We start from the raw sequence: 13,414 nt of genomic DNA, 5'->3' as shown, positions 1-13,414 counted from the left end.
GAGTTTGTCTTTATCAGTTTGATAATTGGCTGTTAGATGTGGCCTATTGTAAGTGATGTGTTGTTGATGAAATTTGAGTGTACCTAGGTTTTGATGTGAAATATTAGTGAAGGGGGTCTGGATATACTTGTTCTTTTGGTTTTGGAGTTGAGGTTGAGTTTTTGATTTTTAGGTGATCAGTGTTGGTGTATATTATTCTTGAGTTTGAAGTTCTTTATTTTGCCCAAATCAATATGGTATGAGAATATTTTTTTGATGTGTGGCACTTCCAAGGTTATATAATGGGTTAAAGAATTTTGTTGATTCTGGGGGCAAAAATGGTTGTACTAACTTTTGCTCTACTGCAACTGAACACTAGGGAGGCGCTCTTGAGTTATAAAAAATTACCCTTTCCTTCCAGTTGGGGTGGAAAATTCCTCCTTAAATTTAATCTTTATGTTTTTAGACACTATAAAGAAGGGAAGAGTTGAGCTTAATATATGGAACTAAGATGTTGCTTCTATTTACAAGCCATTTTACCCATGGGGGTGTTAATTGTTTTTAAATATTAGTACTTAAGCTGAGCTTTAGATTCTTTAAAAATTATTCTTATTTCAAAATGGCTTGATAAAATGCCACTTCCTGTCCAGGGAGGAAGTTATTTAGCTCCAGGACTGAAATATTTAGCAGATCTTTAGACAAAAGGAACAAATTACATTTCTCTCTGGCTTAAAAAGGGTGCTTGAGCCAGAGGGGGTTAAGAAGCCCTTCCCCCTCCCCTGATGGAGTGGTCTGGAGGGGCAGGGAGGTGTGGGGTTGGGGGTCTTTAGGCTCCCTTGGATGGAAGATCTGGGTCTTTTTCTTTTCTTTTTCTTTTTTTCTTTCTTTCTTTCTTTTTTTTTTTTGGTGGAGATGAAGGGGTGGGTCTATGGTACATCACCTGAGTTGTGGGGTAAATGTAGAGAGTGTCAATCAAAGGCAGAGCTCTCAGAGCTGGGAAGGAGGCTCTAGATGGCGGCTGTGCCTTAGAGAGAGCGCGCTTTGCTCCCTGCTTCGGTTCACTTTACGCAACTTTCCCTAACTTTCCGGCAGCCTCAGGGGGCCCCCGCAGCCCCCTGCCTCTTCTAGTGACTTTCTGGGGTCGATCCGAACCTTTTTTTGGGAGAAAAGCAGCTTTTAGGAGCTTTCTTTTCGTGCCTTGTTGGAAGAAGCTGCCGTATTGAGAGCCCAGGTCGTTGTTTTTTCCAGCTTAGAAGCCATGGCGCACCTCCATTTTTGTGCGCTCTCCTAATGAGGTTTTTTTTTCCCCTTCCGGACCTGTTTTAGTATTAATTATTGCTTTATTTTTTGACAAGTGAACATATTTGAGGATTATTTCATTTACTTTTTGTTTTTTAACGGAGGACTTTGCGTTATTTTTAATTTTGGATCTGATATTTTTCTACTACTAGATAGGACTCTTGCTTTGGACATACTACATGGATCAGGTAAGTCCACGATAATTAGTGATAATTTTAAAGATTTTTATGTTGAAGTTGGCTTTATTTACTGTAAATACGAGAAATTCCTGGATGACGCAATAAGATACGGAGATTGTTATTTGTATCCAGTGTGTTACTTTGAGAAACTTTCCTTATTGATAGTGATGCTTCTGCCGTTTAGTTTATCCTCCACTTATTTTAAAACGGGAAATTAGAAATATTTTGGGTTTTTTTGTTGATTAACGTTGTTGAATTAAATGAATATCGGTAACATCGTCAGGACTTTGTTCCTGATAATAAAAACCATCCATAGAAGCTGGGACCTTACCTTTCTTTCAACTTTTGACAGTAAATACCTGGGCACAGGACTTCAAAGCAAACACAGATTCCCCCTCCCCCTTAATATTTAAGAATTAAAAGATGATGAGAAATAAGGACAAAAGCCAAGAGGAGGACAGTTCGCTACACAGCAATGCATCGAGGTATGAGCTATCAACTTACTTTCTGTTTTTTTTTTTTTTTTTTTTTTGAAACCTCAGCTTACACTTGTTTACTTTGACAGACATGGATTGCTGTCTGTTTTATAAGAATTTTCTAACCTGGGTTGAATTTTTTTTTAAATCGTGACCTTGAGATTGCTAACATGCCACACCCTGATTTTTTTGGTAGCAATTTATGAAAGTTGAGTTGTGACTTAAGGCCTCTAACAGAATTCAGAGGTAAGGTACTTTTATACGGAGGGGCCTTTCCTAGAAACTATAGTTTTTCTGTCGGTAAATTTTTAGTTTTTAGGTTTTTGTGCTGCAGAAAAATGACCTTGTCTGTTTAGCCATTGCTGCATTGCACCATTTTACATACAAGGCAGATTTTTTTTCTTTGAAGAATCTGGGATATTGAAACTTGTAACTGAGGGCCATAGAGGAGCCTAGTAGTAGTAAATTATAGTAAATAGACATTTGAGAAAGTTATATGAATGAAAAAATGTACATTTAAAAACGGAATCACAAATAGGACCTTTTGATGCCTTTCAGTTTTTATTTTTGATTCTTTTGATACAGTTGACAACTTGAAAATTTTTTATGACCTACCAAAACCTGAGATCATTAAATCTGTAACCGCAAAAATCCTGGAATGTTATTTGTACCTTAGCTTTGTGTTTGTTACTATGACAATGTAACTGTACATTTTTTGCTTAAAATGTTACAAGCTTCCTATTTATTTATTTATGTTAAGACAGTGCTTTCTGGTTGGTAATTGTATTTTAGTTGATGCTGCTTTAAATTTATCCATTTATTTTGACAGAGTCCTCTGGAATGCTTTCTCTTCTGAAGCTTTTTAATGTACTGTTTGTTCAAATTATGGTTTGTTTCACATTCCTTGAAGGAGCTTATCAGTGACTAAAGTAATGTTTGTAAGATATTTTTGTTGTATGACTGTATCTTTAAAAAAATAAGTGAATGCATTTCTAATGTGCTCTTAAGAATTGTCATAATTTTTAAATCATGCAGCTAACAAGGCTGTGATTGGTTATGTGATCATTTCTCAATTTTGATTTTACTTTGTAATTTTGCCTGAAGTTTTTTCTAAATTAGCTTGTAAATTTGGAAGTTTTGGATATAATTTTACAAATGATGAGTTTTGCTTTCTACTAAAAATATTTGAGCCTTTTAAAAATACATTTCCAAGTTCCTTTGTAAATTGAGTTGTTACAAATTTGGATATCTTTTGAATTGCCTGTGTAATTATTGGGTTATATATAGGACAGAAAGGCTTGTAATGCAAAACTAATTTTCTGGAAAGTAAGTCTTTGAAGCTATAGGAAGTTCCTATATTTGACAATTATGAAAGACCTAATATTAAAGTTCTTACCCCCTTGAGTATGTGATTTGCATAGTCTCACCAGGGTTTTGTCTTTCTTATGCAAAGTTTTTTGTTTTCATTGATTAGACTATGCTCTAATCCTGCTGCCTTTGAATAAACTTATTTTATCTGTTAAATGAATTTGGGGATTGTCATACATTTGATTGCTTCAGTGAAACAAGAGGCGGGTTTTTAATGCTTTTGCCAAGTATAGTTTAAATCATTTCATGGATGTCTGAAAATACTCAGTACTCCTTGAAGATGGAGTTACTTATAAATTACTGTTACTCTTTAACATATATATTAATGCATGCACATAGTTATGACATCATTTCCTTTAAAGATTGTAAAGTTTAAAGGATGTTTGTGTTGTTTTGGTAGGGTGATATTTCTAATGAGCTGAAAGTGATGTTACCCCTATGTAGGTTCCTAGGTTATCTGTACTGTAGATCTTATTTTTGAAGTATGGTGTTACAGAACACTCTTTCAAACACCACCTTTGCAGCCTGATTCTGCAGGGGAGGAAAGGAATTGTTTTCAGGTCAGGTAAATTTTGGAATGAGAATCACTAGAGAGATTTCAATGAGTACAAGTTTTAAGTAAAGCTTGTTTTCCTGTTTCTGAAACAATTGCTGTATTTTTAATGGTGACTATGTTAATGGTTTTTCTGAAGTTAAAGCTTCTGTCTAATGTGCTTTGTATATCACGATTTTTTTGAGATTAATTTTATTTCTTAAAATATTTAAACATTTCACATATGTAAATTTAAATACAGCAGTTTTAGTGATAGACGCATAAAGTATGCCACACACTTACCTAAGTTATATGCAGGAATGGAAACTAGGGGAAAGGGATGCACATGGAACTGTGTGCACGCATTTCTGTGTTCTAGGAGACGGCATTTCTAAACTGAAAATTAAATGCCTATCTAAAATCGTCTGCCTTTGAGCCGTATTTGGAGGTGGGGGTAAAATCTTAACGTTTTTCGCTAGCCTCCTTGAAAGGCTGGGGATGATTAGAAAAGGCATTTGCAGTGCTTGTGGACTGGAACAGCAGTTTTAAGAGGCAGCCATTTTATGACGCCGATAATACTTTTAAAAATCGGAATTTTAAGAAGGCTGAAACAAATGAATCGAAACCTTAATATCAGAACATCCTTTTCCCCACGTTTCCCATTGGCACTCTGATGATGAGATAAGGGGCAACTCGGTAGTTGGCACAAGCAGCAGCTCTCGGTGGCCCTGGCATCTTGGTGCAGGTCCAGCTCAGTCACAAAATGGCTGTTCCTTTGTGCCGCAGCGCTGACAGACATACTGCATTGCACTGTGTACTCGCCAAACAGCAGGAAGTTGCCGTGCGGAGTTCAAAGGCCAGCCGGCGCTGGCGGCGGGTGCTGATTGGCTGTATGCGCGCCTGGTAACAGCAGGGTCAACCGTGGTGCCGTCGCCATGGCTCCGCCCTCTGACGTCAGACGTTGTGGGTGGGAGAACGCGGTGACGCTAGCCTCGTGCGTCGGTCGGCGGCTTCATCTGGGCTCCGCTTGGTGCCGGGGGGCGGGGCAGAGGAAGGGAATTTTGGTCGGGACTTTCCGGTGGGCGGCTTCTTTCCGGACCAATTTTGATCCTTGCAGTCCTCAGGCCTGGCCTGTAGTGGTCCACACCACACCCTACAGTGTGTTTTTCTGAGCTCATTCCAGGACTAGTCCTCTTTTGGAGAAAAGACACAGCAATCGTAAATCTCTAAATAGTAATTCGCTGGTGTTTTGTTTTTTTTTTTAATTTACACTTTTCGCTTTTTTTTTCCTTTCCTCTTTTGGATGTTCCGGTCCGTTGCTTTCTCCTGTTTATCATCCTTGTTTAGTGTAAAGAGATTAGTGAGTTTTATTTTGTTCCCATTGATTGAAAGCAGTTCAGTGTGAATGGAATATTTTTAAATTGAAAGGCCTTAACGGGTGTTTAAGCTCTGTCATACATGGCTCATAAACCAAGGGAAGAGCACGTGAGCTTGTCCCCGTGCATTTTTACTTGGTATCAAACATTTTCTCAGTTGACATTTGAGGAAGAAAAACTCAGGTCAGTATGTGTTTAGTGGTTTGTAAGAATCGCAATGGGGTAGTTAAATGAAAAAATGGCCTAGGAACTTTTAGTTACGACAAAAAAGTGTCAGCGCATTAGGCAGTATATTACTGTAGAGTGTCAACAAACAGTGTTATTGGCACTGGCTGAGACTCATACTTGGCTGATTGCAAAATTACTTGGTGAAGTCTTGAGAAATGCCTTGGCTTTAGTCTCCCTTTAGTTCATTTCTGGTAATCCACCTGTGGTACTATTCATTTCCTACCTGGTTTGGGAACCTTGCAAGAATTTATTTTTAAAAATAGTTTACCAACTACAGTTCCAAATTAAATCACAAGTAATGAATTCAACCTTGAAAGAAAATCAGTGTTTATACATTTCTTTGCTTACTTAAACATTCTTTCCAGTACAGTTTAGGAATATTAAGTAAGCTATTCTTTAGGGGCCACTAACAATTTAGTAGAATATGGTAATTGTAGAAAGTATGGGCACCTGGTGTGGTGGCCCACACCTTTCATTCAGCAGTGGGTGGGGAGTCAGTGGCAGAGGCATGGGGATCTCTAGCCAGAGCTGTCCTGTGACACCATTCTTAAGAAGGAATAGACTGCTGCTAGAGATGTTTTCATAGGTCTTTTTGAAAGGAACAATTCTCTGTAATGGATTTTGTAGGTTTTCCTTACTCCTGGTTGTTTAGTGCAATGCTTAGGAAAGTAAGGGATTTAAAGATTGCTATACAGAAGAATTACATAGAAATTCTCATCTTTATTCTGCACAAAACGCTAAACATCCTTAGAGATCTAGACTTTGTAAAATGTATTTATATTTGCTGGTTTCTAACATTTTAAGGTGTTTATTAAATAAAAGCAAGAAAAACAAAAGTATCTTGACATCAGAAAGAAAATAATAATCTCATCTTCCTTTTTTGTGTAATGGAATTAAATTATAGTGGAATAGATTTTAGTGTTTGCTAAGCAACCATTCTTAAATTTCTGTAGGATAGAACTACGTAGCCAACATTGCACTGTATTTATGAAAAAAAACAAACAGTTCTGTGGAAGGTATTTTCAGCCCAGGTGTATTGCATTGTGTGGTATTAGTATTATCACAGGTGTACTGATTTAGGAATTGGTTACCAGTGGAGCCAGTGAACATACCAACATTTTTTAAAGTTTGCTTTTTGATCCATCTCTTTTATACCTTGTGTGGGTATGTCAGGAGCAGGCAGGGAACCTTCCCCCTTTCTTGGGGTATGTGTGTTTTCAATATTTAAAATTTGGACTTTGGTGAGTGGTGATGGAGCTTGCTTTTAATCCCAGCACTCTGGAGGCAAAGGCAGATAGCTCTCAAGAGCTTGAGGCCTGCCTGGGCTATAATTCGAGTTCTAGGACAGCCAGGACTACAGAGAAGCAACCCAGCCTTGAACAACAAAACAAAACAACCTTGCACTTTTTTGGGCGGGGTGGGGGAGTGGGGTAGGCTCTCTTATAATTAGTACGTTTTGTATATTAAGTCAGTGGTGTTGGGAGGTGTATCTTGGTGGTGTGCAAGAGGCCCCTGGGTTTGGTTCATAATTTCGGGATCTGCATGTGACACACCTGAAATTATTTATTTAGGATGTTCAAAGTCATCCTCAGCTTTGTAGAATTTAAGGCCAGCCCTGGCTGCCTGAGATAATGACTCTAAAATAAGATTAAAAGGCGGAGTTTATGGAGGAGGTTTGCAAACAATATTTGATAAGTTTTGATAAACTATAACAAGCCAGTTGCTTGAGGAATGAGTATGTAATTTTATTTGAATTTTGTATGACTGTTAAAAATTTAAGTTTACATTACTTTAGTATTCAGCCCAAGTGTCTAAATTTGTACCACAAAGCTGCTGAGATCCCCTGGGAGATCCATACCCACCCATACCATTTCGCCCATAAAATTAGGTGTAGTGAACTTGTCCCTTAGAGGAAAATTATGTGACTGCCAGTAAGTCATTTTTTTGCTGATACTGTTATTAATGATCCTTAGGTTTTTGGCTTTACCTGACTACTTAAGAACTCTTTCTTGAGTGTTACTTTAATAAGGAAACTGTGTTTAGTACCCGCCCTATTACCCAAGAGTTACTTCTGCATACCAGTAAAAACAACTTTTAGCTTGCTTATCCTCAGTGGTTACATCATGCATTCCAGTATGATCCGGCAGCCTCACCAGTGTTGCCAATTGTTACTTGTTTTGGAACTTTAAGGCTATTTTTTTTTTCTTTTTCTTTTTTTCTTGGGATGCAGAGGCAGGCAGATCGCTGTGAGTTCTAGGCCAGCCTGGTCTACAAAGCGAGTCCAAGACAGCCAGGGCTACACAGAGAAACCCTGTCTCAAAAAATCAAAAACAAAACAAAACAAAACAAAAACAAAAACAACAAAAAACTAATTTGACCCAATCACCGAATGCTCAGAGGCTGTTTCCTTTTTAAGTCAGTAATTTAGCACATTGGTTACTTTAGGTGTCTGTTGTGACCTTTGCTTCTAAATGAGTTTGTGCTTTAGTTGATTGGGTTGACACCGGGACCAGAGACTTCCCTGAAAAGTTTCTCTGCTAGAAACGTTAGAGCTCAGATTAGGACATGAAGGTCAAGGCCTTTCTGAGATAAATGATAACAGGCCTAGAAGCTGCCACTCATGTTGTGTATTCCGAAACAGTTTGAGCACTTACGGGCTTGCTTATGGATCACCGATTTTGGTGTTTCAAATGTCTTCCTGACCCTTTATCTTATTTTAAAAGAGGCTTTGTATACTCTTGCAGTTTGGGGAAAGTAGGTCCCCCATTTTTGTTTTGTTTTTTGTTTTTTTTTGGTTTTTCGAGACAGGGTTTGTTTCTCTGTGTAGCCTTGGCCATCCTAGACTCACTTTGTAGACCAGGCTGGCCTCGAACTCACAGCGATCCGCCTGCCTCTGCCTCCCGAGTGCTGGGATTAAAGGCGTGCGCCACCACGCCCGGCTTGGTCCCCCATTTTTATAGTGTTTTTATTTTTAAGAAAAGATTTATTATTATGTATACAATGCTTTGCCTGCATGTCACCTGTAGGCCAGAAGAGGGCATCAGATCATATTATACGATGGTTGTGATCTACTAAGAGGGTGTTGGAAATTGGACTCAGGACTTCTGGAAGGAATCAGTGCTTTTAACCTCTGAACCATCTCTTCAGACCCTGTTTTTGGTCATTTATTTATTTGTTATTTTTTATGTGTATGAGTGCTTGCCTATATGAATGTGTGTATGTGCACTCTATGAGTGTGCCTGGTGCCCTCGGAGGCCAGGAAAGAGGACTCGGTTGGACGGGAGTTACTAATAGTTGTGAGCTGCCGTGTGAGTGTTGGGAAGCACACACCTGCATCCTCTGCAAGAGTAAGTAGCAAGTGCTCTTAAAGGCTTAGCTGTCTTTCCATTTTCACCCTTTTAAAGGGCTCGGTAAAGTAAGTTAGGCCTCACAGCCATTGCAGTACATTGAGCTCCATAGAGACAGCGCTGGGGCAAGCACGAGCTACATGGTGCCTCCGAGCTTCGCGGATGAAAGCCACAGGCAAAGAAGATCCTAAGAAGCAACATGTCTTCATATGCATTCTTTGTGAACCCTTGCCGGGAGGAACACCAGAAGAAGCACCCAGATGCTTCTGTCAGCTTCTCAGAGTTCTCCAAGAAGTGCTCAGAGAGGTGGAAGACCAAGTCTGCTAAAGAAAAGGGGAAGTTTGAAGACGTGGCAAAGACTGACACGGCTGACTATGAAAGAAAGAGAAATGAAAACCCATGTCCCCCCAAAGGGGGACCGAAAAGAAGTTCAAGGACCCCAATGCACCCAAGGGGCCGCCTTGTTCTGTTCTGAGTACTGCCCCAAAATCACGGGGGAACACCCCCGGCTTGTCCATTGGTGGTGGTGCAAAGAAACTAGGAGAGACGTGGAGCAGCCCCGCCGCGGGTGACAGGCAGCCCTGTGAGAAGAAGGCTGCCACGCCGAAGGGGAAGTGTGAAAAGGATTCTGCTGCCTTCAGAGCTGAAGGAAGCCCGATGCAGCGAGAAAGGGGGTGGTAAGGCTGGAAAGAGCAAGAAATAGAGGAGTGGAAGAGGAGGAAGAGGATGGATAAGTTGGTTCTAGCACAGTTTTTTCCCCTTGTCTATAAAGGACTTAACTACCCTCTATACAACTTTTAAATAAAAACATTGAAATGTAAGACCGTCAGATTGGTTTTTAAACTGTACAGGTTTTTTTTTCTATAGGTAACACACTACTGAATGTGTCTTTAGCTAGCCCTGTCCTGGTGGTATTTTCAGTGGCCACTGACCTTGCCTGGTACAGTCTGGGGGTTGTAAATTGGCATGGAAATTTAAAGCAGGTTCTTGTTGGTGCACAGCACAAATTAGTTACATATGAGGACCGTAGGTGGTTTTTTTTCTTTTGTTTTTGCTTTTTTTCCATCTTCAATTGTCTGTGATGCAGCTTACACGAACATAATTGTTGTTCTGTTAACTGAATACCACTCTGTAATTGCTAAAAGAAATTGTGGCTGTTTTGTTGACATTCTGAATGCTTACAAGTAAATACAATTTTTTTTTTAATTTAAAAAATAAGAAAAAAAAATAAACCTAATTTTAAGGTTTAACTCTCAGTCATGATTTTGCTAGGCAAAAGCTATGTACGTAATGGATATCAGTTCAGCTTGTACTTTAGTACTAAAAGCTTCCAATGTAGGTTATTTTGGGACATGAGATTTTCTCATCTTTAGAATGTAGACCACGTTAATCATTGTTGGGTTGTGAGGATTAAGGATTAGAGTCCTTGTAGAGGGCCTTAGGGAATGTAAGCTACCAGTAATACTGTTTTATTACCGATCAGTTTATCCTTGACTCCCCTAACCCTTCAGTTTTAAGTGTCTTCTGATGAGCCAGGTTCTGCTCAAGTGTCCTCGTGGTTGTCCGTGTTACCAAGAGTCCCTTTTAGGCAAAATAGGGGAGTGATTTTCGAGAATGACATCAGGAGGCAAGTCCCCTTTTAAAATCTTGGGTGCATTTTGTAGTTAAACTTAAGTTTTAATTTTAACTCCTCAGAGGAGCTAGTCCCTGTGGGAGCTGCTCATTCTTCCTGTTCTATGAGTCACAGCCCTGCTCTTGGCAGTAATTGAGGTCCCTTCCCTTCCCCTCTGATGGTAATTACTGCCTGTTTTATTTAACTCCCTGCCCCATTTTGCTCCTCAAGCCACTGCAGTAGGAGAGCAGCTAGTGAGCGCTCTAGTATTTGCAGCCATCTAGTTGGCTGGAGATGGCCTTTCCTAGCACTCAGCGTCTGTCTGTCTGCCCACGTCTGCTGTGCACTTTATTCCTGTGGAAGCGGAGTGACAAGACTCGTGTGGGTTTGGGTTTTTTTTTCACTTCAGTTCCTTTTAACATGGTTTATGGCTTGAAAGAGTTTGTTTCTGTCTCAGGCATTGGAGGTCTTTAAAAATATCCAAGTCCAGCCCTACCTTCCAGATGTAATTTGTAAGAAGCTATTCATGTTGCCCAGATTGACCGTTGTTTTCCTGCTTGCAGCGTCTCCATGTGTTCCAAATCTTCTGCCAGAACATGTTCTTGTTTTCTTTAGTGATGACCACTGCCCTGTCTGTCGCGTCCTCTTTGGTGGTACTTTCAGGCCGGTGTTTTAGTTTGTCAATCTGGAAATAAAAAGATGGATGGGAACCTGGGAAAAGGAGTTAGCGTTTAGTTTTTCTGTGTTGTGTGTTCTCCAGCTCCAGGCGTTCCTTTCAAATGTGGAGTAAGGAGCTTTTCTATAGTGGCCGAGCCCCTTCTGTCTCTCATTTGTGCTGTAAGTTCTAGAGGTCTCTCCTTAGTGTATTATGCAATCACACTCTTCAAACAGACTCAGAAGTTTGCTTGGATGTTAACCTCATTGAGTTTACTTAGTACCTTCTCAGATCTTTAAAAAAAAAAATGCTTCCTGTCAATACTTTTATATTCCATTCTGACGTCACCTTCCTCGTATAGCTTATAGAGGTAAATATCAACCAGATTATACAGGAGTGGAGTATGAACTATATAACCTGCATCAACATTTTAAAAATTGATTAAAAAAAAAACCCAAGACCTTAGGGGATGTCATTTATGTAGTCTGTCTTTTTTGAAATGGGGTCTCACTTTGTAGCGCTGGCTGGCTTATAACTCACTGTGTAGACTAGGCTGGCCTTTGAACTCCGTCAGCCTGCCTCTGTCTTTAGTGCTGTGATAAAAGGCATGTGCTACCGTGCCTGCCCTGCTCTTTTTCCCCTCTTTTTTTTGATTTTTGAGATTGAGTCTCTGTAGCTCTGGCTGTCTCAGAATGCTGCATAGACTTGGCTGGCCTCAGCTCAGATCCACCTGCCTCTGCTCCAGAGTCCTGGGATTAAAGAAACATACCTGGGCTCCGATTGGCCCTGCGTTTGTAATTGCTGTATTTTGATAGATAACAAATCTATGGATGCAATGACTGAGAGACTGCTTAAAATAAAAATAATGAGAAGGCTCAGGGAGAGCCACCACTTACTGTGCCTGTCACGAACCCAGCCTTGGTGAAGTACAGCAGAGTCTGTGGTGGAATGTGACTTAGGTCTTTGGTAGTTTGCCTCTTGGATGCTTAAGCTTGTTGGGGAGTGATTGCTGTACCCTTTGTTGGTTCAGAGAAAGCTGTAGAAGAGATTAGGAGACTTAGTAAAATGTCTTGGATCATTCTCTACTGCTTCTAAAGTCTATATTTTGTCTGTCTACTTACCTAGCTACCATCTGTCTATCTTGTGTGTGGTCTATGTAGTTCATGCACACACTGAGGCCAGGTGTGGAGGACTTTGGCTTCTGTCACTGTCTGCCCTATTCCTTTTGACACTGGATCTTACTGATCTGGAGTTAGGCTGGCACGTTGCAGTTCTCCTTCTCACTGTGTCATAGCACTGCATTTTCATGGCATGCCTGCCTTTTATTTTATACATTTCTTTTTAGGTCAGTCTCACCATGTAGTTCTGGCTTAGCCTTGGAACTATAAAGACCAGTCTCTGCCTCCTGAGTTCTGCTATTAAAGGCATGCATACTAGCTAACTTTCTTTTTTTTTTTTTTAAAGAGTTTATATATTTGTATTTTATATGTATGACTGCTTTCCTCCATGTGTGTTTGCACCTCATGTGTGCTTTGGAGACCGGAAAAGGGTGTGAGATCCCCATGGAGCTGGAATTTTAGACAGTTGTGAGCTGCCATGCTGAGAATTGAATCTGGGTCCTGGAAGAGCAGCAAGTACTCTTTAGCATTAGGTATCTCCAGCCGACACCTGTCTTTTTGTGAGGATTGTGGGGATTGTGGGAATTTGAATTTCAGGTCTTAATGTTTTCACAGAAAACAAACCTTCTCCCAAGCCCACCTTTTACATTTTATTTTTTGAGACAGGGTCTTTACATAGCCTTGGCTTTCCTAGTACTCACTATGTAGATCAGGCTGGCTTTAAACTCACAGAGGACCCACCTGCCTCTGCCTCCTGGAGTGTGGGATTAAAGGCATGTGCCACCTCTTTTAGCTACCTTTTTCACTTGAAAGAAACAAAAATATTCAAAGGAATACTGTGTACTGTGGATGTGATCTTCAAAAGAGCATTATTTTACATAGAAACTCAAATGCAAGTGTGGCCATTGGCTTACTTGGCTATAGTTGAGACCTGAAAGTATAAGTGAATATGTGACCATTGCAGTGTGGGTAGCCGAATCCTGAAAGTGTAGGTTGGATGGGAGCTCTTGGAAACCTTAGAACTTGTGTTGTTGTTGTTTGCCTCTGTTGCCACACATGCAGTTTGGGCTAGTCTATAATGCATGAAAATTTGTGTTTGTGGTCCCCCTCCTCTGTATTCTAAGTTTAATTTTATGTCATATTTTATTTTGAGAACTGCCTGGATAATTAAGCAAGTGAGATAACTTTACAGATTGTGTTAGCAGGTTAGGTTGGTTCAGTTGAATTGTGCCCTGTTGAGAAACT

The 13,414-nt window shown here is 40.0% G+C and overlaps 1 protein-coding gene across 2 annotated transcripts in view; it reads left to right on the top strand.

Annotated features, from left to right (window-relative positions):
• Positions 1–1,474: 1,474 nt before the first annotated feature.
• Positions 1,475–13,414, top strand: part of CHD2 (chromodomain helicase DNA binding protein 2) — a 114,113-nt gene continuing 102,173 nt past the window's right edge. Inside the window, exons 1-2 of one of the 2 annotated variants that reach the window (XM_084751982.1) lie at positions 1,475–1,942; positions 2,763–5,392. In XM_084751982.1, the coding sequence (XP_084608108.1) occupies positions 5,292–5,392 (101 nt within the window). In that variant the 5' untranslated portion in view covers positions 1,475–1,942; positions 2,763–5,291. The remainder of the gene's footprint in view (positions 1,943–2,762; positions 5,393–13,414) is intronic. The other variant, XM_084751983.1, reaches the window with a different exon arrangement.

This window comes from Acomys minous (assembly GCF_964271855.1).
Source record: "Acomys minous genome assembly, chromosome: 2".
NCBI lineage: Eukaryota > Metazoa > Chordata > Mammalia > Rodentia > Muridae > Acomys > Acomys minous.
Note: the sequence above shows the minus strand (reverse complement) of the source record. Positions and strands in the feature narration are given on the sequence as shown.